The 26974-nt window shown below is 51.3% G+C and overlaps 1 protein-coding gene across 1 annotated transcript in view; it reads left to right on the top strand.

Annotated features, from left to right (window-relative positions):
* Nucleotides 1-26974, top strand: part of GABBR2 (gamma-aminobutyric acid type B receptor subunit 2) — a 330068-nt gene that overhangs the window by 214684 nt on the left and 88410 nt on the right. Inside the window, exon 8 of the mRNA XM_028531783.2 lies at nt 21986-22046. Coding sequence (XP_028387584.1) covers nt 21986-22046 — 61 coding nt within the window. The remainder of the gene's footprint in view (nt 1-21985; nt 22047-26974) is intronic.

Below are 26974 nucleotides of genomic sequence, written 5' to 3'. Positions count from 1 at the left end.
TGGCGAGTGTTGCAAGCATGTAATAAGAAGGCCAGTCCTAGGCCAGGAGTCAGAAAAGACTTCCCGAGGAGGCTGAGATTGAAGAATGAGTAGGAGCTAGTGGGCAGAAAGGATAGAAGGCGCCCCTGGGCACAGGCAGAGGCCCTAGGGTGAGAGGCAGTGTGGCACCTTTGAGAAGGCAAAATAAAGCTGCCGAGGCCGGAGTAGAGAGAGTGGAATGGGATGAGCCTGGGGGGTGGGGGAGGGGGGCTGGTGGAGGCCAGATCGTGTCGCACCTGTTAGCCTCAAACCAGTGGGACCCCATGGGAAGGTGCCTAGCAAGGGAGCAGGCTGATTGCTGTTTTTGAGAATCTTTCCGTGGTTCCAGTGGAAGAGAACAGATTAGACGGAAGCAAGAGCAACAGCAGGGAGGCTGGTACCAATCATGGCGGTGAGTGCGTAGGGGAAGAAGCAGGTGGATTCGAGGCACATTTCAGGAGAAAGATCCTCAGGCCTGGTTTTTGACCAGTTATGGCAGAAGAGGGGATGATCAAGGATATACTTCTAATGCAATCATTTCCCGTTTTGAACTGAATGCTTCTCAAGTTATGCACACTATGAACATTATTACAGCAAATTAAAGAAATACATCTATAGACTTCAGGGGATTCTGTACAGTTTAGCATCTGGACAGTCTGGAAATTGGCATGGTGGCCCACAGAGAACTGGACGGGACGGCCAATGGAAAAGTACTCCGTAGATACAGAGGCAAAGATTGGGTCCAGAAGGATGTTTGGCGGATGATCATTAAAAACAGAAAAAGAAATGATGGTTAAAAACACGAGTGTGCAGGGCAAATCTGACTTGAGCTTTTAGGCATTCACCGTGCATTGGGAGGCAGACGTGGTATATATGCCCAGACCCTCTCCGGCCCGTCTACAAATGCGGTTACAACATTAAGGAAACCTCCTGGTGTGTGGCCCCCTACGTGCAGAACAGCATGGCCTCAAGTCCCGTTCTCCCCCTGCCCCATTACCCCCCACCCTGCAATTCTTTCCTCTGGAAGGCAGCTTAGTGTTCTCACAAAACCCTCGTTTGTCCAAGTGCCACGGCCTCTTGGTGACATGCAGTTTAGTGCCCACAAGCCACCTGTGGAGGCCTCTCGCCACCCCATTGCCAGATCTTTATTCCCCAGTGCCCCACAAGATATGGGGGCCCCGCAGGGCTGAGGTAGTCTTGCTCTCACTGGAGAGGAAAGCCATCAGCTCCTTGCTGTCACACTTGCTGAGCTGGGCCCAGTGCGGGATTGAGACTAGACTTGTGTCATGTCCTTACAGTTGACTGTGCACAGGTCTCCCCAACTCCTTGTTCTGTGATAGCACGTTAGCAGTTTGCATTGGTCATGATGGCAGCGCTTACGCCACGGCAATCGGCCAGCACTGCAAACTGGGCCTATTCCTTCCCCTCTGCAGAGAGCTCGTTGTTAAGCATTTCCCAGCACACCACTGGTGGGGCTCAAAGTTCAGCTGCTGTGCCCGAGCCCCACCAGATTCCCTGTGAGTGCAGCTCCTGTAGCTCCCACCTAGCCCCTCTCTCCACGGAGTCCAGACCTAGTCCCTGGGGTCAGGCTTGGGGACAGCTATCGCTTGTCCTCTCGGCATCACCCTCCACATCGGCACACCCTGGTACCAACACATTACACACCTCATTTTCTGGGGGCTGTGGCCCCAACAGTCATCAGAGGTAGGCACAGCTGGCCCCCCTGTGACTACACAGCTGTGTGTTGGATAGGACCGGGCATGCTTTGGAGGGTCATCCAAGCATGAACGCTACCAGGTTCTAGGGAGCCTCATCCTGCCGGAGACAGGATGAGACCATCAGAAGGAGGGGTGTCCATTTCTTCAGTGACTCACTCATGCCAGGCCCTGCGTTCATGAAAAAACAGGAGGGAGTCGGACGTGTTCCGCACCTGCCCTGCCCCGTGTGGTCGCCTTAGCCCCATTCAAGAGCACTTAAAATATGGCAGGCCCATAAGTGTAAATTATGCACCTGATTTCAAAGACTTAGTACCCATAAAATGTGAAATATCTCACTTATAATTTTTATGCTAATTACACTTGAAATAATATTATTCCAGATATATTGGGCTAGCATTAATTAACATTAATTTTACCTGTTTCTTTTTAGTTTTTTAATATGGTAACTGAATTATTTTAAATGACCTATGTGGCTCACATTCTATTAGTTGCCATGATTTAAAGTTTGAAAAAGCTCCCAAATCAGGGGCATAGACTTTTACTTCTTTTTTAAGATTTTATTTATTTATTTTTAGATAGAGGGGAAAAGGAGGGAGAAAGAGGGAGAGAAACATCAATGTGTGCTCGCCTCTGGTGCACCCCTTTCTGAGGACCTGCCCCACAACCCAGACATGTGCCGTGACTGGGAATCAAACCAGCGACCCTTTGGTTCATAGGCCGGTGCTCAATCCACTGAGCCACACCAGCCAGGGTAGGGGCCTAGACTTTTAGTCTAGACAATTGGGATGGACCTCAAAGGTCAAGTATGATTTGGAAAATCAGAAATGTGGAGCATGAAGGAGAATGTATTCTAAAAATAAGCACTTCTCATGCTGTGTAGGAAGAATACTTCATCCCATCCCCTTGGACCTCAAAAACTGCACTTCTGTGAAGGTTTCTTCAGAAAGCATATGGTCAGAGACATGGCCAGTTAAAGAGTTCACGGCAGCAGGTTTTGTCATGGTGGGGGCAAAGGAAAAATTGGGAATAACCTAAATGTCCGATGCCTGGGCTTAGCTGAATATGTTTTTTCTTTCATTTTTTTTATCATTGGCACCTGTTACAGATATGCCCCATTTCCCCCCTTGGCCCACATTCACCCTGCTCCGGCCCCCCTCCCTAGCTAATCAGTTTTGGTGCACCTACACAGGGAAATTGTTGGCGGCCATTAAATAAATAGCTGTTATAGAATAATACCTGGTGGCATAGAAGATTATTTATAATATACTGTTTAGTGAAAAAAGGGTAGGTTACAGAGGCTTCTATGGCAAATTCCCACTCTGGATTAAAGTTTAAAAATATGTAGACTAGAAGAATGTCCTCCAAAATGTTAGCATTGATTGTCTCTGGACAGAATCCTTTCTCTTTGCTTATCTTTCCTCTTCCAAATGTTCTACAGTGAATATATGTTACTTTAGTTCTCAGTTAAAAAAACAAACAAAACAAAACAGGACGACTTAAAAATATTAACTTCAAAAGACCTGGGTTTTAATCCAGTCTTGGCACTCACTGGCCAAGACTTCAGCTGGGACCCTGTCGGCCTCAGTTCTCCCGCCCGAGCCGCAGGGCGTGCAGGTACCTGCGTCCCAGGGCTGTGCTGAGGGTCAGCCGACACAGCCGTGCCCAGCGCAGCTCCTGCGCGTGCGGCTCTCGGTCGGCGCCAACGCTCCGCCCCTTCCCGTCCAGTTCTGAGCTGGAGGCTGATTCGCAGGGAGACGTGAGTGGGCAGGGAAGGGAGACGAGGCCAAGCGGACCGCAGAGAGGCCCTGAGTGTTTGCTGCCCACGCGTGGGCCTCAGTCTTCAGTCTCGTCTCTCCTCAGTGCCAGAGCTGGACTGGCACTGAGTCCAGTTGGGTCCCCACTCGTTGGAGTCCAGTTCACTGAGGGCACATTATGTAACTGAATCTCGAATATGTAGAAAAATACATAGGATGTTGCCTAATATAGGGGGTAGGTCTGCTTGACTCACTCCTGAGGTTTGAGGCCTTAAGGGCATATAGGTAATTACTTCTGTGATTGATCAGCGCTAAACTGTGCCTTTAGTAGACCATTAGTGTAAGTGTGTGAAGCAAACAGGAATTTTGCATGTGTGTGTATATACACTCACATGGATGTGTGTGAAGGCCCTCAGTACATGATAAAACAGTAGCCTAGACCTCTCAAGCACACAGGATCTTTAGTGGTGAGAGTTAATCCAATAACCACGGTTGGTTCCCTTCCAGTAAATTGGCCAGGTCCCTGCAGTACGTCCAGGCTCTGCAATGCTTTCTGCAATGTACAAAAAATCCCCCGTTCATCCTCAAATCTAGTAATGCCATCAGCTAGTTTACAAAGGATTGCCTCGGTAATCCATGTTTAATGACCTTAGCCCCTGGGGAATTAAAGGTTCCTGTGAACAGGGTATCTGGGGTTCTGAACTCCAGTGTGACGGAAACGTGTCCTATTTCCCTCACCCACTCCCACTGCAGTGGGATTTGGAGCAGACGTTCAGCTTGGCATCTTCTCCTTGGGCCCATGCATCCCATCCCCACTTTTATGAGCAGTAGCAGCCATCACAGGCAGCAGGCAGTGATTCATCCTGCATCTCCCTTGCTGGACAGTCAGTGGGCCTCGGCTAGGGCTGAGCTTTGTGCCTCGGTTCATCAGTAGGACCCAGATGATGTTGCCCTCTCTGGTCAGAGAAGTGATTCTCAGATGTCTGGGGCCTCCTGTGACTCTGAAGTAGTGAAAGAGAAAAGGTTTGCAAGATGGGAACCAACATTGATGAAGCCCCCGAAGTCCTGAATTTCCTGGGAGCAAGCCCTGCCTGTGAGGGAGATGTGATCAGCACCATTTTGTAAGAGGAAACCGAAGGTCCAGAAGCTGAGTAACCCGCTCAAGTTCATACGGCGGGAGGTGTGCGCTGTGCCCAAGTTCACAAGGTGGAGTGTGTCGGGGTCCAGGTTCAGGCCTGACGCCAGCTACCCCTAATGCCCATGTTCATTCTATCCTTCTGCCCGCATGCCCACCTCTGTCCGTGGAGTCCCTCGGAACCTCAGTTGGCACTGTTGTTCCGACCATTGCTCCGCCCCTGTGTACAGCACTCTGTGCCTGTGTCATCTCGGCGCCTCCTGCCTCCTGCCACCCACCAAGCCCTGCGGACTCTATGGACTCCCAAGCGCCTCCTCTCTTTTCTTTCCTCTTGTTGCTCAATTATTCTGGCTCTCGCTTTTACAGTCACCAGATTATTCTTCCCAAATAATCTCCAGCCATGTGATTCCTTATTAAAAACTTTCTGTGTCTCGCCCACAGGACACGTCCTGGCACTGTAGGAGCTGCACTCCCAGGCCTTAACCTGTGTCAGCTGTCTCTTCACACAGAAGGGATGCAAGCCATTCCCCCACACAGGAGTCATGATTTCCAGCCTTTGTAGCTGTTCTCGAGGGGCCTTTTTAATTATCTTTTCAATCACTTATTCATTCAATGAAAACTTCCTGAGAACTTACTGTGGGCCAAGTACTGTCCTGGGAGCTGGGGATGTAGCCATGAACCAATCAGAAGCCCCTTCCTGCAGGGAATTTACAATCTAGTAAATTCTAGGAGGAAAACAGTCAAAAATCTACATATTAACTAGGTAAATTACGTAGTATGTTAGAAGGCAGTGATTACTATTCAAAAGGGAAAAAAGGGAGGTGAGCTGGGCAAAGAGGACTCGAAATGCCTCCAGTGGAGGGGGAACGGTGGGAAGTGTTAAACAGGGTGGCCAAGGATGCCTCACTGGGAAGGTAACTTTTGGGAAAAGACTTGACGGAGATGAAAGAGCAAGCCCTACAATGATGAGAGGAGGGGAGGGGAGGTCCGGGCAGCCGGGCAGCCACCTAGAAACATGGGCCACGGTGTCTGGAGCACGTGGCGTCGGGGGAGCTTGTGCTTCCAGCTGAGACAGAAGACTAACAGGACCGGATTTACCTTCCCGCCTTAAACAACTAAGTTGAATTATGTGAAACAACAGTTTTCCGACATCGGACTACAGACGGCTGGGGAGAGTGACCCCTGAGAGAAGGGACACAAAGAACTCGAGCCTTATGACTGCCCAGATAACTGCCTGGAGTGTTTCCAGCCACAGCCCCGGACACAGGTGGGGGCCCAAGCACAGCTCAGCAGTCCTGCCAAATTGGGCAGAAAGAGTGAGAATTTGGATTTAGAGAGAACAAGGAGGTTAGAATTTGCAGGCAGAGGAGCAGACAGGAGAGAGCTGCCTGGAGAGGGGTGAGCGTGGGGAACTGAAGAGGGGTCCCCGCAAGTCTCAGCTGCACAGCCCTCAGCACCTGCCATGTGATGCGGGAACCCCCTGAGAGCAGAGAGAGAGCCACAGAAGGGAACAGGCAGAAGCATCCTGAGAGCAGAGCCAGGAGCCATCTGTGTTCCTGCAGCCAGGGTGGGAACATTTCGTGACACGTAGGGAGACACCCTAGACTCAAGGTGGCTCTGGTCCCACCACACAGAGTTCAAAACACACCTCAGAAGGGCCAGACTGTCTCCAAGTAGCTTAATTATGTTCCAGACAAAGCTCAAGAATATTCAAAGGAATATTTTTAAGACACTGACCATCCGGCGAAAGGCCTGACATCCAATCAAAAATTATCAGGCAGGCAAGGAGCTGGAGTGTGTGGGAGCTGCATGGAGGCCAGTGTGGCTGGAGCAGTGTCCCTGAGGAGGAGAGAAGTTGGGGACACCGTCAGAGAAGTCAGGGGCCAGGTTGCGTTGACAGTAGAAAGCCACTGAAGGGACTTGGACCGACGCAAGAGCCGGGAGGAGATGTTTTCCTTCTTGCTGGCACCACCAGACTGAAGAGGGCCGGCCCCTGCTTTGTGCCAGACTCCCGGGGACCCACTGAGTGAGCAGCCCGTCCTTACCAGGCTAGCCTGAGTGTATATCCCCCCACCAGTGGGTTCCACACGGCCCTTCCAGGTGTGTCAGTTCAATGGGGAAGCGGGAAAAAGAGGACGGTATGAAAGAAAAAGAAGTTCTGAAAGGAGGACCTGCCCCATTTGGGGCAAGGAAGGACCCAAGGACCTGCTTCAGCCCCGCCTTCCACAGCCACAGACCCCCTACCTGCGAGATGTGCCTCCTGACCGCTGTGGCGTGTTGGCTTGTTTGGTCAGAGGGAGCAGTTGAGCACCACCTACTTCTAAAGAGAGTTTGAAGCAGCTTTGATTAACAGGCCGTACACATCAAGGCCTCAGAAACAGAAGTCCGAAGTCTAAAGCCACACAAGGTGTATGCAAGAGACACCCCAAACCCAGGCTGGTATAGTGAACTGGATGATGAATTTAAATGACCTGGTTGCTGAGTGATAAAGAGAGCTGAACCTCATTTTCTTCATCTGTGAAATGGAATTAATGATCCCCGCCCAGCCTACCCAAGAGCTGCCACAAGGGTTGTCAAGGCCGTGGATGAGGATGTTCCATCCAGGATGCTTCTGGTGCAAATAACAGAAAACTGCACTTAACCAAAGATAACAGTGATGTTCGGGATGAGGCTTTTCTCTCTCTCCACCCCCCAGGTCTGCTTTCTTGTGTGCCAGCTCCGTTCTCAGCCCCTTTGCAGCTGCTTCTGGTGCCATCATCACAGCACCAAGTCCAGCAAAAGAGGGTGCCCATTTCCCCAGCAGCACCAATAAAATCCCTAGAAATGTGTCCCCCTTGCCTTGATTGGCTGACTTGGGTCAGGGGCCCATCTCCGAACCAATCACTGTGGCTACAGGATAGGCCGCCTTAATTGGTTTCATCTAAGTCATGTGACTCAGCCCTGCAGAGAGTCAGCTTCATAGAGAAAGGCTGCCAGTAGGGCCAGGTGGATCTCTGTGCTGGTTTTTCTCTCTTCTGTCCTCCCACAGACCCTTTCTCTGTCCCTTGTCTGCACCCTGAGAGGCTGATCCTATAGTTGACATCACCGGGGATCCATTGTCTTCAGGCTTCTGGTTGGGTTTGGCCAGTGGGGAGCACAGGCAGGAGACTGGCGGCCAAGAGGAGAGGGGGTCCCAGCGCAGCCCCTCCCTGTGTCAGTGCAGCATCTCCTGCACTAGCCATGCCCCTCCCTCCCTGGCTGCGGCTTCTCCTTTGAGGCTCCCACCCCTGTGAAGCTCTGCATGGCCTATTTTTTCCTTTGCACCTTTACTCTGAGGTGTGTAACAGCTCCTGCCTTTGCTGGTGTATGGGCACATCACTTTCCTTATTTGCTCTTATTCTGACCCCACGCAGTAAGGAGTCCTTAAGAAGTTCTCTTCTTTTGAACCATCCATGCTAAATGCTCTTTCCCCCTATGACCCTGCATTCATTATTTATTACTTCATAATGAGTTATCCCAAAGCGTAGAAGCTTAAAGCAAAATAAACTTTATTTATCTCACATACTTTCTGTGGGTCAGGGATTCAGGAGTGACTTAGCTGGAAGGTGCTGGCCTGGGAGTCTCTCATATCCAGGCAGGCAAGGTGTCGGTGGGACTGCAGTCTCCTCCAGCCCACTGGGGCTGCAGATGCATTCCCGAGACGGCTCACCCGCATGGCTGGCGTGTCGCAGCTGGCTGTCGGCAGGAGGACTCAGTGGCTCACCACAGGGACCTCTCCACAGGGCTGCTCGGGTGTCCTTGGGACAAGGTGCCTGCCTTCCCCAGCAAGAGGGATCCAAAAGAAAGCAAGGCTGCAGCTGCAGTGCCTCTGTGTGATCGAGTCTTAGAAATCACACTCAGGCGTTTCTGGAATGCCCTCCTGTTTACACAGCCCAGCCCTGTTGAGCACAGGAGGCGACTGGGCAAGGCCATGATCGCCAGGAGGTGAAAACTACCGGGGCCGGGGGCCGTGGGAGAGTGGGGCTGTCGCATATCCTGACTGACGCGATCTCTAAATTCAAATCAGGATACTGCCATCATCCACAGGGGGATCCGTTGCTGAGCAAGAAAACTAAAGTAGGCAGCTATAAATAAGGTGCAAATCCTATAAATATAAGGAATTAGGACTCTTGAATTCACCAGCAGGACCCATAACTTGAGCAGAGGTCTTAGAAGAGCCCCAGTGGGTGGGAGGGAGGACCCCTTCAAGCCCAGGCCAGCGATGACCTAGAAGAGAGACCCCCATCTCACCCAGAGGGGTTCCTGGATTTGTCTCACCAGCTTTAGCGCGCCCCACGCCAGGCCCGAAAACAGCTGAAGACACCCACTGTGTTTGCTTCTACTCTGTCCCTGGCACTTCGCAGCCTGCCTTCTGGTTCCTGCAGCTAGACGCAGCCTCCCGACCCCCGTCAGCCTGAGACAGCCGGCCGGCTATCCGCGCAGCTGCCCTTCTCTCCCGTTCTGTGTTCTCCTCTGCCGACCTCTGTCTCCTCCCTCCCCAGGACAATTAATGGAGGGTTTTTGTAGCTGGTGGAAGATTTTTAGGTTTAGCCCATGAACCTAAGTGAATAGTTCCGCCCCCCCACCCCCGTGAGCCATCTGGGATCCTCGTGGGGGAACGGAGCCGACAGGGAGAATGGGCTGTCGATCAGCGGCGCCCGGGACACCTGCCTGCCAGCCCAGCCTGCTGTTTCCAAGGTGGGAGATGGGAGTGATGACTCATCGGGACTCGTCAGGCTGTTGGGGCTGGGAGGAGCCTGGGAGACTGTTGCGTCAGCATAGCTTACCTCACCACATACATATGCACTCGTGTACACGCACACTGGCACATGCAAACTCACACACAAACCATCTTACAGATGGAGAAACTGAGACGCAGTCGGGACTTGGAGAGCTCCCTGCCCAGCCCTAGCAGCTTCTGTGTGACCGGACGCCAGCCACTGGGAGCTTGGAAAGGCTGTCAGGAAGCCCCGTTTCCCGTGTCCTCAGTTCTAGGATGCCCACAGTGGGCCTCAAGATTCCTTCCCATTCCTGGGGTCCACACGCTTGTGGTCCTGCCTCTGCTGAATTCGTTCAGGATTTGGACCCTCCCATGATCCTTTGTGTTTTTCTCAGCTCTGAGCCACACTGATTATGACAGCCACGTAAAACAATAGCACCTCCCCCTTTTATGAGGGCCTGTGAGGGGTTCCAGGGGAGATTTGCGGGGCAGGCAGAGGGAAGCCGGTACCAGGAGTGCCATTTGAGCAACTTCAAGCTGGACATGTCATCTTCGCCCTGCCGTCTTTCAGGGGCCCCTTCTCCCATGGTCTCTCCCCACCTCCCACTCCCCTCGGGCCTTCTCCTTCTCTGCAGGAAAAAAGTCTCCCTCCTGCTTTCTCCCTGACTGCCCTGCCTCCTGCTGGCTCCTGCTGGCTCCTGCTGGCTCCTGCTGGCTCAGGTGTACTCAGGGTCTTACCATCCGTCCAGGAGACTAGTAAAGTTCCTTCCTAGGCAAGACCATTCTGGGCTTGGCTTTCAGATCATATAAACTTAATCTCCTGACATTCCAGGAGACACAGAACCAGAGAGCTAGGGGACCCCAGGCTAGAATCCCAGAGGCCTGCCTGCCTACACAGCACCCCTCTGACTCACCTGCCTTTGAGTCCCCAGGTTCTGCCAGTTATCCCTTTAATGCTTCTCTGCGCTGTGCCTTTCTTTCTGCCCGGCCTCACACCTGGACTGGTGCTGTACCAGCTGTCTCCTTCGAGTCCCGCCCCGCCCCGCCCCCAGGTCAAGCCGCCACCCACCCCGGCTTCCAGTGAAGATTCCAACAGATTGCAAATTGCGTGTCTCAGACTTTTAGCTCAACTGGTCAGCAATTTGGTTTTCCCAGTGGAGACTAATCTATTTAACAAAAATAGAACATACAGTAAAGCAAAATTAAATATTTCTAATCCTGGGGATGCTTGCATCTGCAAATGACCAGGAAAAAGGGAGGTTGAAGGCGGGGGCAGAACACCCGGAGGGAGCCTCATGATGCATGGTTTGAGAGCCAGAAGGCTCCTTTGGTTCAGCCACCCACTGGGGATGCTGGGCAAAGACCCGCTGACTGGTCCAGCCAGCTCCCCTCTGCTGACTGTGCGGGTGAGGGATGGCACCGCCGTCCATCCATCTGCCCAAACCGGAGAGCCGTTCTCCGCTTCTTCAGCTTCCTTTGCCCTCACATCTGGGCGTCTCTGAACCCTGGCCATCTCCCCTCCTTCCCATCTTTTGAATCATGGACGCCTCCCCATCCCTGTCACTCTCGTCTCTCCCTTGGATTCCACAACAGCTTCTGACGGGCTTCTTCCTTGCCGCTGGGCTTGCCCTTGTGCCCATCCATTCTCCGTGCAGCAGCCAAAGTAGCTTTTTTTAAAAGCTTTATTGAGGCATACAAATAGAAATTGTATGCATATGTAAAGTATACAACTTGATGATGTGCTGTACGCATACACTGTGAAATGATCCCCACAATCAAGCTAATTAACATAGCCATTACCTCACAGAGTTACCATTTTCTTTCTTTCTTTCTTTTTCCTTGGGAGTACACTTAGCATCTCTCGGCGCATTTCAGTGCGCAGTGCAGCACTGTCAACTGTGGTCGCCGTGCCGTGTGTCACAGCCCCAGGACTGCCTCGCCCTGCACAGCTGGAAGTGTGTACCCGGTGACCAGCATCTCCCCACTTCACACCCCCACACCCCCACCCCCACCCCCGGCAGCCCCCATGTACTCTCTGCTTCTCTGTGTTTAGCTTAGCTACTATAGGGTCCACATATAAATGATACTATGTAAAATGTGTCCATCTAACTTCATTCAGCATAAAGTCCTCTGAGTCCATCCGTGTTGTTACAAATGGCAGGATTTCCTTCCTTTTAAAGAGCACATTGGGTTTGTTACCTCCCGGTACACCCCTCCTGTGGCTGCCATTGGGAACATGAGGTCCAAAGCCCTGTCTTAGGTGGCTCCTGCCTTCCTTGCCTCCACCAGCCCCCTACCCTTTGCATGCCACCCACCAGCAACCTTGCCCTTCCTTCTGGTTCTCCAGAGAGCCAGCTTGCCCCCAAGCCTTTGCGGATGCTCTTCCCTCTGCCCAGAGCATTCCCTCTCCCACCCCCTTTGCCTGGTTAACTCACACTGATTCTTCCCTCTCCCCTCCAAGCCTGTGCCTCATGAGAGAGGTACCCTTTGGCCGCATGTCCATACCCTCCGTAACCACCCTCTTCTACCAGTTAACACACTGCCTGGTGATTGTTTCTAGCTTTGGCGTGTCACCTGCATTAGAATGGGCACTTCTAGAAGACAAGGACGTTGGCTTAGTCATTGCAACTCCCCAGGGCCTGGCATAAGCACAGCATGTCTCAGAGGAATCTGTCAACAAATACAGGATGTGGCAGCTGCCCCCTGATTTTGTGTGCGAGGAACCAAGGCCCAGAGAGAGGAAGGAACCTCATCATGGGACATAGGCCCCCAATACTGATATCCCACGGTGGTGTCTCAATGTCCCAACCTGTGATAACCTCAGGACCTCTGATGACCAGGTGCTTGGTCTCAGGCACAGCTCAGCTCTCAGCCCCTCGTACCAGAGGACACTGAGTCCCTGCTCTTGCCCAGCGCCCTTTCCCTCTCCCTCTGCTTCATAGCTCTTCCTGAGGGACATTGCTCCATTGTCCCCCTAAAACTAGGGAACCTGCCTCATTCAACTGAACTCAGTGCTGTTTAGCAGATGGTGGTCTGAACTCCTGCTCCCTCCCAGGCCTTGAAGAGGAAAGGGCACTTTCTTGCCCTAAGGGGATGCATTGGGGGCGGGGGAGGTGGTTTCCATTCCAGCAGGAAGCAGTTACCTTACGTAGCTCAGAGTGGAGGAAGAAAGCAGGGGCACCCCCTGAGGGGGGCAGAACTGGCATGTGCTAGCACCCATCAAGGATGTGGGTGGGGAAGGCCATTTTAATTGGGGCCTGACATGTAGGCCTTCTGCTGGGAAGACCAGGTCCTCTAAAGACCCATGGAAGATGGAGTGCTGGGGGTCCAGGGAGAAAGACAGAGACGCCTCTAGGCATTTCCATCAGTGGGGATTTCGTGAGGGGAATTGCCTAGTAGGTGTGGGAAGGAGAAAGAGGTATCAAAGGGACACTGAGGCAGCAGGGATACCTGCCAGCTGCTGAAGGAAGTAGTAACCGCCCCTAGGGCTAGAAGGGTGAAAGGGAGGTGTGAGGCACTCAGAGCCTGGGGGCTCCGGGGAGAAGGCCCACGCAGCTGGCATCCAGACATCTGAGGAGGACCACTGATCCACCACTGCTGGCACCCCTCGGGGGTGTGGCAGCACTGGTGCCGGAAGTGTGGGAAGAAGCTGGAGGTGGGACCCTGACAGGAGCAGGAAAACGGGGACACCTGCGTCCTTCTGTCCTCCTGTGTCCCACTCTCCTTCAGCGTCTCCTGTCGGCAGGAGCTCATGGGAAGGGAGTCTGGGAGACAGGACTCTCAGAGTCCCAGCCCCAGCGTCCCAGAGCAGAGGCAAGAAGGGCAACTGGGGAGCCGAGGCAATAGGTAGAAAACCAGAACAAGCCCCTTCTCTCCAGCTGCTCCCCCCTGATCTGAAGCCTGCATTCCTGAAGAGTGACAACAAGGCAGGTTGCATTCCCTTGCATGTTCCTGGCATGGAAGCTTAGTCACTCTGAGGACTGGAGCCAGTTCCTACCGCCTCCTGAGAGCCAAGAGGCAGCTGTTAAATGATCAGGAATTAGCGATCCAGTTGTTAAATGGCTGACAGCTCGAAGTCTGCCTTGGTGGGAGTATTTACACCAAGGAAATTGGCCAATGCTACAAATCTGAGAACCCCACTGTTTCCCCCCCAAAAGCCAGTTGTTACACATTTGCCAACACATCTGTGACCAGCCACTTCACCTCCTTCTCTTCCTACCCCTGCCCAAGGCTACTTGGGACTGGTTCTTGCACAGGGAGGCAAGAGAGTGTGTGATGAGAAGCACGAGCCTGAAGTCAGACGCGTTCGGGGTGGGTCCCAGTCCTATTGCCTCCTGGTTACGTGACCCCAGGCAAATGTCTTAACCTCTCAGACCCTCAGTTTCCTCCTCTGTCAAACCAAGATAATAATAATGACAATACATAGATCATCCCACTGGAGTTGTTGAGAATTTATTAATAACGGGGAACCCCAGAAAAAAATCTGAGGAAACATATACCAACATTTCAGCAGAAATTAAAACTGACTGAAAGAATGTCCACCCTGTGCATTCTGCAGAGCAAACCCTGAGAACAGAGACGAGAGGGGCGCTGGCCCAGGTTCCCCTCCTAGGAGATGGCAGAGCACAGCCTGGGCCGGCATCTTCGGGCCCCTGTTCGTTGCTCTTTCCCTTGTTCTAAGTCGAGTGGGAAATGTGCTTATGCTTGCACAGATCTCTGGCGCTTATTCAGGCAAACTCAGAGCTGTCAGTAAAAATTAATCTATTCCAAGAGAGAGTATTATTGTGTTGGTGATGATGTTGCTATTTTTGCCTGTACAAATGTGCGTCCTTATAATATCCTTTCAAAAAAAGAGAAGTTTTTAATAAAATTCTCCTTTTATTAAAGTAATAGATGCTCATTATAGGATATTGAAAAGTAAAAAGAAGAAAAAGCCATAATCACACAGCCCAGGACCAACTAGTGTTAACATTTTGACTTTGTGAGAAAGATTTTTACATAACTGCCAACATACTGTACATTTAATTTGGATCTTGTCTTTTTTCCTTAGTGATAGTATTAGTTAGCATGAATAACACTAGCTGCTATGACAAAAATGTCTCAAAATCTCAGTGAGTTAACACAGTAGAAATTTATTTCTCTCTAATTCAGAGTCCGAAGTAGTTGTTTCTGGTTGGCGGAGAGCCTTTCCACATGATGGTTCATAGACCCGGGCTGCTCTGTCTTGTGTCCCCGCTGTCCCCCAGGCCTCTGAGTTCTCTGGTAGACTCCGTTAGTCCAGTTAGCAGGTGGGAGAAGTGAAGGAACATGAACAGTCTTGTGGGAGGTTTTCGTGGGCCAGACCTGGAATAGTATGTGCCACTACTACCCACGTGCCATTGGCTAGAACTGTCACGTGGTCATACCTAATTGTCAAGGAGGCTGGAAAATGCAGTCCAACCCTGTGCCCAGGAGGAAAAGGAAACGGATTTGGTGAACAGCTAGCCAGTATCGGGCACAATCAGATTATTATCTTTTCCAGTCTTCTATAGCTTTTATAATGCCATGTTCAAGTCTGTGTAATTCAAGTCACCCTTGTTTAAAACCTTTCGGTGCCTTGCTCCCCTTGCATTCAAATTGAGGCCCAGCATCCTCAATGCAGCCCACGAGGTTCTGCATGGCCTTGCTCCTGTCCATCTGGCCAGTTACTCTCCGTGCTCATCTCCCCCTCAGTGACCACTGTTAGGCCCACAGGCCTTTTTCAGCTTCTTCAGTTTCTCTATCTCTTTCCTGCCTCAGGACCTTTATGCTTGCAATTCCTTCTTCCCAGGATGCTCTTCCCCTCCCTCTTAACTAATCCTTCAGGTCTCAGTGCAAATGCCACCTCCCCAGAAAAGCCCTCCTTGACCCCTCAGTCTAAATGGGGGTCTTGTTGTACTTCTCTCTCATAGCACCCTGTTTTTTCCTTCATATCACAGATTATAGTTTGTAGTTATATATCTGTCAGTGTTTTTGCCATTGAACATCTATATCTCCCATCAGACTGCAAGCTCCGTGCAGTCTGGGGCCATACTGATCTTACCTGCTCTTTGTCTGATACCTCCCTGGCGCATGCCCAGCACATGTCAGATGCTCAACGGTGCCGGCCGATTGAAAGCATGCATCACGATATTTCATCGTGTGTCCATCCCACACCATTTACTTCACTATCGCCCTATTTCTTGGACATTTTTTTCACTTCCAATATTTTGCTAGTGTAAACAAGCCTGACTCTTGTATTATCACTGAAAGGAAAGACAGGGAGCAGGTCCTGCCACTCGTGGGCCATCCACCCTGCCATCTCCTCTTGGGCTTCACTCCGCCTCACTGCGCCCAGCCCTGTCTGAGGCCGCTTGCTTTGTGACCGGTCATCATTTGAACCCGTTGGGCTGTGTGATCACGGCCCCACAGAAGGACACCCCTCCATTTACTGCCGATCAGCAGAAGGGTGGCAGTGGGGGCAGGCCACGCCTCCCACCCTGCCCCTGCTCTTAAGTCCCCACAGACCCACAGCTCAAGGCTCAGTAGACAGGTCAGACTTTGCTCAAGGCTTGGGCCTGTGGAAAGACCTTTCAGTGTAAGAAAATATTTTTAAATAGTATACAAAATTTAACTTGACCTATAGCCCAAGGGGACATGCAGGAAAAAGAGCATTTTTCACCTGTAAGTCCTGTCATCCCTTGGGAAAGAGAAGTCGCCTTCTTCTTCGAGCTCACATCATGAGGCTCTCAGCCCTCACCTGCCCAGCAGTCCAACCCCAGCGTTTTCTCAGAGTCCCCACCATTTGAGACCAGCAGGGTTCGGGTGCAGGGCTGGCGGCAGAATGGTCCGAGGTGGGCTTGGACCACCCACACAGGTAGCAGTGTGCTTCCCCATCCAGGGGACCAACCAGGGTCCCCCATCATACTTCCGTCTCCTTAGACAGTTTGCTGCCTGAGTGACCCAGCAGGACACATGTCATGTCCCCATAGCATAGCTCAAACAGTCAGGTGAGCATGCGTGTTTACGCCTCCCAAAGACAAACACAACTGCCCGGAGGCAAGAGCGCAGTCAGGGTCACGTTAAGGAAGACAATCCTTCCCTAAATACGTGCACAGTGATCTGCGGAGACCGTGTCCCTCCGCAGGCCCAGGCTTCCAGGAAACTGGGCTGAACCAAGTGAGTCCTCTCTCCGTCTGAGCCTCCAGGTCCAGCTGGACAGCAGGTCACTTCGAGGGCAGGGCATCTCTGCCCTCCGCTGTGAAACTGAAAGGGACCAACGAGGGGCTTGACCCATACAATTCATAAACTGTCGTCGGAGTGGAATTTACTCATGCTTAGTAGTGAAACATTAAAGATGAACAATGGGAACAATTAATTTTTCCAGGAGGAGGCTGCTGAATCCTGCTGGCTGCTGGAATCCTTCCTTGGAATGCATTTTACTCTCCACCAATTTTTCTGGGCATTTGGAATGAACATCAGGTGGAATTTTGCCAACTCAGATTACCTGGAAGAATTATAAGAGTAAACCTTTATTGTGCACCGACCCCGGGTTACGTCCTTGTCACAACTGTCTACTCGAATCCTCACACACAACCCCGAGGAGCAGGTATTGTTCTCACTATTGTTTAAATAGGGGGACTGACACTCAGAAACACTCAGTGACTGTCCAAGGTCACACCGACGCCAGTATTTACTCTTGTCTGGCGAAGCCTGCGTCTCAGTTTTTTTCCACCTTATCTCATGCATTCCAAAGATTTCTCTGAAAGAGAGAATGCAGCGTTATGGCTCCTAGTGCAGCCCAAACTGTTAGTGTGTGAATCGGCTCTCATGAAACAGCCTGCGCTCCCTGACACGAGCAACGTCCTTTTCAGGAAAAAAAATCCTTATAAATTATCCACCTGGGGTTTTACCTCCATTACTTTATTTTCATCCCCGATGAGCCCCGTGGCCATTCTTACATACTCCTCAGAAGGTGGAATTCACAACCAATCAGCATGTAGTCAAGAAAACGGACTGCATCGGACATTTCCTAGGGAGACTTCAAACAGGGAACTGGTCACAACTTCGGTGGACGGGGTGGAGGAGCTGTCGCTGGAGACAAGTGCTCACAGAAACAGCCGAGCCCCCTGGGCTGGAGGAACAGAACAGGGAGCAACTTCATCCCTGCCTCTGCGATGCCTGGAATGGGCTGTCGTCTCGCCTGCCCACTGATTGGTGATGGTTTCTAATGTCCGAGCAGTGTATAAGAATGACCACAGCCATGATTTGGAATGCAGATCAAATAATGGGGACCCAAGCGCACTGATCTCTGGGGCTCCTGCAACGACATTGTCTACTGTTCTGGAGAGCCCCCCTGCCACTGGCCCCTGAGCAGGTGGCCACGAGTGCCCCTACACTGCCCAGGCAGGGTGGCTGAGGCCCACGGACACCTGCGGTCACCTGGTGCTCCTGCTGCGGCAACCAAGGCAGAAACAAATAGATTTTCCCTTATGCACACTTTCTAATCTCCCATGAATGCTGCTCATTAGCAGAATCTAAATGGAAACCAGCAGGCAGGGGATTTTGGGAAATGTGGTTTCCAGGCTTTGGGCCCCTACAACACAGGGGGGTCCAGAGTGAGTGTGTATTGTGAGCAATAGACAGACATCAGCTGTCACCGCAGCTAGAGCTGCTGCACTCCACTGCTGTGGATCAGTCTCACAGATTGATCTCGAGTGTATGTGAGGGTCCTCAGTCACAGCCCTGGGATCGCACACGGCAGAAGCTTATGGAGAGTCACAGCGTTTATATATATGGCATTCAAATAAACTTATCTATTTATATATAAATAAAGAATACGTGTGTGGGAAGGAGAGGAAGAAATCCCTGCTCCAGCTGGGGTCTGAGAGAGCACAGCCGGCCCGGCCGAGCTGCCCGGCCACGGTGAAGCCGGAGCAGGGTCCGTGCCGCACGGCCTTCCTTCGGAGTCCGCAGCCTCTCCCCGCAGGCCCCTTCAGGTGGCAGGAAATAGTCCCAGGGACCTGTGGTGGCAAGTGTCTTAGGTTGGGTTACCCAGGAAACAGATTCTGAGACAAAGACCAGTGTACAGGAAGTTTATCAAGGGGTGTTCTCGGGCACAAAACCCGAGAGGGAGGCAGGCAGTGAAGCGGGGTCAGGCAGAGAGGGGCATGCTGGGACCTGATGCAGCTGCGACTGCAGCCGCAGCCACCCCACGGGGCCTCGGGATTCCGAGTGGTCCTGAACCGAGCTGTGGGGCTAGAACGATGTCCCTTCACACTGACCGTTGGGTGTAGGCTGGCCCCCAGGGAGGAGCATACCCTTAATTGACATCTTTGGGTGCAGGGCAACTCAGCAGCAGCCAGATGTCAGCTGCCGGGTAGTGAGTGCCCTCATCCCGAGGGGGCATTGGGCAGCACACCACGCATCCACCACTCAGTATGGAACGGAAAGTCCACAGCCTCTCAGGCCACAGTGCTCGGCCACCTCAGCAATGCCCTCTGGGCTGGCGAGAGAGAGAATCTGGCCACCACCCTAGCCTAAGCCCCCGTCGCCTCACCTCTGGGCTGCTGGCTGCCAGAAACCCCCAGCTCCTCTGCTTCCTTGTTTGCTGAGCTGCCCCATTCACTACCCCACAGCCAGAGCAATCTCCTCAAATGCTAACTCAGATCACGGTACTTACTTGCTTAAGCCCTACCCCTAGACTCTCGACTGCGCTCCAGAGCCCCATCACGACCTCCAGGTGGAAGGGGATCTGGCCAGCTCACCTCCCTGCTCCCCTGGCTGGCCCTTTCTGCTCCTTTCCCACCCAAGGGCGCGGCTTTCCCTGTGCCTGGAGCTTCTCCTTCTCACCACACAGTCCTCGGTGCCAGCACCCCCTCTGCAGTGAGGTCTTTCCTGACTGCACATACACTTGCCCCCTCTCCCAGCCATTCCCTTTTCATTTCCTTCATGCCACTCTTCACTCACTGAAATTATCTTTCTCGTTTATGGGCAGACTTGTTTGGTCTGTTCCTCCTAATCAAATATGAAGCTCTGAAAAAGCTGGAGTCAGCACCTACAAGAGTACCTGGCGCAGGGTGGGTAAATATTTGTGCAGCTCTGTGTGAATGGACCACCTTCTCATACGGAGGACCCATAGTGGGCAGAATTTCATGAAAATCACCTGGTCAGTGTGTGGGCTTTCCTCGCGTCCAGTCTCAAAGAGGTTGGCCTGGCTGGGACAACGTTCCCTGTGTTGTCAGCCATGATCCAGGTAGCAGAGTCAGCCAGAGTGGTGCAGCCCAGCAGGTGCCACGGTGCCTCCTTCAGGAAAGAATCACGGGATGTGCCTTCCTCAGACGGGGGCTTCACAGAGCTTCTCGGCTTCCTCTCTGATGCAGACCCTCGGCACAGCCAGTTGCCCACCTGTGTGTGTACCGTGACCCAGCACCCTGGAGTCCTGGGATCTCCCCCGTGGCAGACTGCGCACTGTGGTTCCAGAACTCAGTCTCCTGGGGGCTGATGTCTCTGCGAGATGAGGATGCCTTGGGTAAAGGTCCAGCAGTTCACCCTTGCTCCAGCGGAAATCACGCGACGTGGAGGGTCTCTTCCCAAGGCTTGGAAAGCTTTCTGGGGCTTAAAAAATCTCTTTTATTTCAGCTCTCTTCTCTGAAACATTTTTAAATAAAACTGCTACTGCCACTTGCAGAGTGCCTGTTGTAGACAAGAGGCAGTGCTAGGTCCCTAACCCGGACCTGGCCTCCCGCACTGCATTACCTGAGAAGTGAAGGAGCTGGGAGGAGCTGCGGTCAGAAAAAAATGATTATTGTGAGTGAAAACTAGAGTGTGACAGGTCTGACTTCAAAGGTGAACTAATTCATTCTGTTAAAAGGTAAAGGGAGGGGGCGAAGTACAGGGAGATTCTTTCTCGTCCCCACCCCCACCCCCACCCCATACCTCATTCCGTTGAACGAAGCCTTGAATACTGTTCCATATGCTTTTTGCAGTAGTTTAACCAGTAAGGATTCTGCAGAATTTGTCCACATTTTACATCTAGAAGTCTTTGGAGTCCTTCAAAGCTCGGCCAGAGATGGGCAAATTAGGTAGACCTCCACCCTTGTCAGACAAAGGAATGTCCTCCTTGGGGATTGTGTCTGCGTCTTCCCCCCCTTCCCATGCAGAGTGGCCCATTTGCATAAAAATGATCCTTTTTGGAAGGTGTTCTGTGTTTTTCAATCATCCCTAGAAATAAAATCACAGCTCCTGTCTCACCTTACACTGAAGTGTTTTCACACGCCAGGGGATTGCTTACCGGCGCCTAAATATAGACTTCGGTAGGCATTGATTTCAAACTGATACTACTCGCAGCTGTCTTCAGGGTTTCAGAAAGGTGTCAAAGTGGCCTTAGAAGGCGTTTCTTGTCCTGAGAACAGGTTGAGTGATTCTCTCTCTGTGCCGGAGGCCAGAGGGCCCCAGTCTTCAGGTTTCCACCAAAGGGAGATGCTTTCTGGCACTTTTTCCCGAGGTTTCAGCGGGATCTGAATTTGGGCTATTATCCCACAATGTGGGAGGACAGCTGAGAGTAAGGCAGTGTACCTAAGAGACTGCTTCTTCTCCTGGTTTCTCAATACGGAAAGATGATGGGGAGGAATTTAATTCCAGACCAGAAACAACACACTATGGTGAAACAGCACGGTCATTAACATCAAGCTCGGACCTGAACTCCAGCGGCTTACAGTGACCTCACATAAAGTGTATCACCTCCGTCAGTCAGTTTCTTGATTTGTAAAATCAGAATTATCCCCCTTTCCACCCAAGCTTGTCGTAAGATCCATTGACATAATGTGTGTCCATTTCCTTGCATGGCTGCAGGAGTTGAGGCGGCGCATAAATTGGCAAGGAGAGACCACAGTCCTTCTTCACGTTCCCATTGTGTTTTGCTCAGTGTCTGGAACCCTGGCATCAGCCTGCAAAGCAGATGTGCAAATGACACTCATTAGCTTTAGCCCCCAGGGTCCCTCACGAAGGTGCTCAGCTGCCTGTGACACTAGTCATGTCACGGGCTCGAGAAGCTTAATTTTGTGCTGCCCCATAGCCCTGTTATAATTGGGGCTGATGTCATCACTCAGGAAGAACTTATAAAAACATGCTCTGCTCTTAATAAGAACTGCTAACCAACCTCCAGCCCCCTTCTGGTCCTCCAGCCAAATCGCCTCGGCAAAGCTACACGTCCTCACGGGTGGGGCGGGGGCAGTCAGGGCCAGGCTCCGTGGACCTCACCCCGGCCTCTGTCTCGCCAGCACCCCGAAAGACCTTGGTCCGGGTTATCACGGGACATGCGGATGTTTAATGAATAGCGGGGATGACGATGATGATAAGTATCTTGGCTTTAATTCACCTGTGTTCGTTCCATTATGGGTTTTGTGCTCATTAAATTAACCAGATAAAGGGACACAGCCAGTTTAAAAACAATTAGTTTAATTTTGCATCTGTGGCCTGGCAGGACCTAGCAGGAGTCTGTTTTTCCTCTCATATTAATAACTGCATTGTACAGTTAAATGAATTTCAGTGGAGATCAGTAGCGTCTGAGCTAATACAGCATTTCTCTTCTGTTCTTGTTTGTTTCGTTTTGTTTTGTTTTTAGGGCCAAGTTGTGTTCCGGAACGGGGAGAGAATGGGGACCATTAAATTTACTCAATTTCAAGGTAGGCTTTTTGATGCTGCTTCTTTCTACTTGATGAATTCTGTATTCAGGGATATCGTTTTATGCAGTAAAAATACATCAAAAACAAATGGAAGTATGATGTTCCCGGTAAGAGAAATCGTCGTCAATAGAAAACGCTTCTCTGTGAAAACATTAGTTTCAACGTATTGAGAATATTTTTTCCCAGCTCTATGACTTCTCAGGCCAATTCAGCCTCCCCACGTGACCCTGAGAGACCCACGGAAGTACAGAGGGTGGGGGCAGTAAGTCAGTTCCAGTATTCTGGGAAACCCTGCGTTGTTTCAGTGTTGGATGATAGAAACTTTCCGACTGTGAGGTTGACGACTGTGAGGTTGACGGAGTGGTAAACGAGCCCGTCCGGCCATCACCCAGCACCGGCCCTGCTGGCGTGTGGCCAGTCCCACCCTCTCCTGACCCATGTTGTCACCCCCACCCGTTTGCCGTGATGTTGCAAAGCAGCTCCCAGACATTATCTCATTTCAGTCCATAAATACCACAGTATGCATTTCTACGAGATAAGGGCTTTTTAAAACATAACCACAATACTATTATCACGCTTGAAGCATGTAACAATTATTAATATCCTTTCATTTCCAGTCTATGTTGATTCTCCAATTATCCCAAAAATGTCTCTACAGTTGGTTTGTTGGAGAATCCACCCAAGGTCCGTTCTTTGTATTTGGTTAATGTGTCTCTATAGTTTCTGTTTATCTGTGAGCACCTCCCACACAGGCCAGTTATTTATTTTTCTTTAAGAAGCCAAGTCATTTGTTGGACTTTTTACATTCTTTTTTATTTATTGATTTTAGAGAGAAGCGGGGAGTGGGGAGAGAGAGACAGAGAAAAACATTGACTTGTTGTTCCAATTTTTAATGCATTCATTGGTTGCTGCTTTTACGTGTGCTGATGTGAGATCAAACCCATGACACTGGCACATTGGAACGACACTGCAACCAACTGAGCTACCCGGCCAGGGCTGTTGGACTTCGCTGCTGTCAGAGGTGGAAGGGGCTCAGAAATCGTCCCAACCAAGTTTCCTATGGGATGAGAAGGAAACGGAGATGCAGAGGGGCAGCGGCCTGTCAGAGCCCACAGGGCACCCGTGAGGAGTAGGGCCGGGCACTCCTCGAGGCAGGCACCTCAGTGTGGCTCAGTATGGTCCCTGGCAGGGTCGTTAGCCAAAAGCACTAGACGGGTCATTCATCGCTGCGGTGCTTTTCAGCCCCTGGATGTTTCTGAAAGCCGTGCCTCTGTGTCATCTCACTCTGAGCAGATCCCAAAGTCATCCAGGGGAAAGCAAGAAATGAAATCGCGTTACTCAGATTCATCCAGACATATCCCCAGTGGATTCAGATCAATCAAGGGAGGTGTCCTTGGCCACTATCGCTCCGTAATGCAATCTTGTAGATTTACCCATTTGTCTTCCCGCGGCAGGTAATTGAAACGCATGTCAGCTCTCTGGCGTGCACAAAAGATGTAATTTTAGGCAAACGTAATTATTTTCCCATTTGTTAAGTCTTACTTCTTCATTGGTTGAACAAAGTAAGCATCTTGGCAAAGATATTTACCTTTTTTTTGAGTGATTGCAACTAAATTCTCTTATTACCTTTCCAGGTCTCAAATTATATGATTCTAGGGCAATATTTTGTAAAATATTGATTGGCCAATCACAGCTATAAGTGCACACCAATTTTACCTCCTTTTCTTCCCCCAGTGTTAGGATTAGACACCAAATCCAGTGCCTGCTTTTAGGCACTGATTAGGAGAGCACTGTAACAGACAGTAACTGGGGCGGGTCTGGCCCCCCTGAGTTAAGTCGCTGTAGTACATCAGGCAAGTGACCTCACCTCTCTGAGCATTGACGTCCTCATCTGTTGAGTAAGAAGAGGGTAATCCTACTTATCTTCCTGGGATCTGGGAGGAACTAGATGAGATCATACAGAGAAATATGTGCATATATTTCTTGCTCAGCAAGTAGTAGCGATTATGATTAACACCTTGTCAAAAACGATGACACTTTTCTGGGGCAAATCCAGATTTCCTTGGTGAGTTGCAACCCCACTGATGCCTTCTTGTCCACGTACCCTACAGCTGATATCACAGGTAATGATGTATGCAGGCTGTTGGAGGGACAGGGCCTTAGAGATGACCTTGTCTCATTACTTCATGGGATAAATGGGGAAACTGGGGTCCCAGGAAGGGAGGTGCCCCCCAGGGACACGCAGCTGATCAGTGGCAGTGCCAGCCACTGCCCGAGTTCTCCCTTTACCACATTTGCATTCAGCCTTTACCAGCTGTCAGAGCTGGGCCTGGCAGATACTCCTATTTGCATGGCTTCCAAACAGACATGGATCCTGGTGGCGAAGGGATGCTGTGCGCAGGGCATGTTCAGACCAGCGCCATAGTTAGTTACCCAGACCTGTGGGGTTGCAGAAGAGCCTTGTCTGCCAGGGTGGAGGAATATTGCACAGGCCCTCTAAGCCAGAAGGGCTTCCGATTATCGTCTCCTGTCACGGAGGGGAAGGAAACAGAGGCCCGGACAGGAGAACAGACTTGCTTGGGGTGGGCCCTGACTTGCCGTGAGATGGTGAGGTGATTCCATCTCTCCTCTGGGTTCCCGCTTCCCCTCCTAGGGGAGCTGATCCTGACTCTGTCTTCTGGGACCTTCCAGGAATTATCCAGAAGGTAGGCCTGCACCCACCCCAGGGGTTACCAGCTCCTAAATCACCTCATGCCACTGGCCTTGCAAAAGGCTTCTCAGTGGAGTCACCATGTGATTTTCTGCCATGTCCTTCACACTGTCTGTCCCCGTTTGTTTTTCTCTCCCTTGCCTCCTGCCCTCTTATTTAGAGGGGACAGTGGATAGCAGGGCTCACGACAGAGCTGACTGACAGACAAAGCCAGCCCCAGCATGGGGGGCTCCTTTTGCAAGATCCACTCCTGAGCAAGTCACTTCATGTCCCTAAGTCTCAGCCTTCTCCTGTGGACAGTGGGATGGCATTAATGCCAGCCCTGCCTGCCTCCTGGGGCTGGTTTAAGGGCCAATCTAGTTCTGGGAAGCTACTCACGTTACCAGCATGCAGCCTGGCTCCTGACTGGCTCTTGGTAAATGCATACTGAATTAGTGAGTGATACAGCTTGTTCAGGTTTAAGAACATCTTCATCTACTCATGGTTTCCCATGACGTAAGTCAAGGCAGACTGTGTGGTAAACACAGCAGTTAGCCTTGACAATAGAAATGTGAACCGAAGCAAATTCACGATGGTGGACATTGTTGTTCCAGGCTGGAAGAACTACATTTTGCAAACTTAGGAGTGTCGGATAAACAGAACCATTCTAAAGTAATGTGCCAGGCCTAACCCCGTGGATCCTCTTGAGATTGAGGCATTTTTGAATCCAGAGAGGGTTTTAGAGCCCTAAGAATGATCTTCCTCAACCTCAGTTTCCCTCTGTTTACTCCATCCATTCCCAAGGGTTCCCAGAGCCCTTACTCCCCGTCAGGACAGTCCTAGGGGGCAGGTGTGGTAGATGCCATCCAGTGGCCCACCCATAGCTCCAGAGCATCCCCAGTTCCAGAATAAGGATCTTACTAAGAGCTCCTGCAGCTCTCACCCAGCGCAAGGCCAGATGTCCAGGGAGTTAACACTTTCAGGGCCCGCCCTGAGCCAGGGATGGATGGAAATGGAGGCCAGATCCCTCCCTGTCCTTCCCCCTTGTGTGGAAACTCCCAAGTACTCCAAGATATGTTCTGGTCTGTCCCCAGACACCTGCTGAAGACAACCCCAATAGGATTGTGCCTCAGTTGCCTTCCCAGAAACCTACTGGTTAATGCACCTTGTACCAGCTCCCTGCTCTTCCCTGTCTCACCTCCCGGAACCCCTACCAGTGTGTCCTCGAATGCCCTTCCAGACAAATTACATGCATTCTTACCCTTGTCTTGGGCACTATTCTAGAGCCATTTACCTGTGGGTCTAGGTAAGACAGGTGTCATCCTGTTGACCACACACTTTGGGCGTAGTGGGGCTAGCCTAAACCCCTTTCAACTCCAAGTTCAGAGCACCTCCCCCATGTCATCGCTGACTTCCCCTAAACCATGTTAGATGAGGATGAATGCGAGAGAACTGGCTTATTTTTTCTTCCTTGTGAAAAGAAAGAATTCATGTTACTGCCAAAGTCTAAACATGGCTCAGAATTTGCAGCAGGGAAGGAAGTTGAGTGAAGCCATGATTAGAGGCTTGTTTGAGCCGTTCGTCGTGAAGTCGCCGCATCTGCGCTCTCACGTGCCGTCCCCGCCTTCATCAGGCCTGTTTGTAAGCGCCGCGGTGAGCGGTGATGATGTGCTTGAATTGCACGCCGCCTCTGTGCAGCATAAAAGACCCAGACGTCAGAATTTTGTAGTTCGGCACCTGATCTGAAGGGATGGGGTCTTCCATCGCTCTAACAACATAATCGTCGTTCAGAATGCACCTAGCGAAGTGTCAGCCCGTCCTCCCCGTTTGCAGGCGTTAATTGCCGTGTGGTCTTCAGGGCAACAGATACGGTTCTATTCAGTGCAGATCTCCTGATCGTCTGCCAGGCACTTTTTACCAAGTCCTCCGGGGGAAGTCAAGTTGAATGAGAAACGCTCCCCGCCCTCCCACGCCCACCGGCGGCTTCATAATCTCTCTGGCCAAGTGCCAGCCCCTCAGAAAGCAGGAAGATAATTTCCCAGATCCTACTAGAAAACTTTCAGTGCCAGTTCGACCCCAGTTTGAGACTCTGAGGCTGATTTTTAATATCACTTTCCTCTGTCAAGGCGTGTGTTGTGGCCCCCTTCACCGAGCCGTGCACCTGGGAAGGCCACTTTGTCGACTGCCGCTCAATTTGATCTGATTGGAGTGGAGACATAGCCCGTCAAAGTGCAGGAGG

The sequence above is a fragment of the Phyllostomus discolor genome, chromosome 3 (assembly GCF_004126475.2).
Source record: "Phyllostomus discolor isolate MPI-MPIP mPhyDis1 chromosome 3, mPhyDis1.pri.v3, whole genome shotgun sequence".
Lineage (NCBI taxonomy): Eukaryota > Metazoa > Chordata > Mammalia > Chiroptera > Phyllostomidae > Phyllostomus > Phyllostomus discolor.
This window is presented reverse-complemented; position numbering and strand designations above follow the sequence as displayed.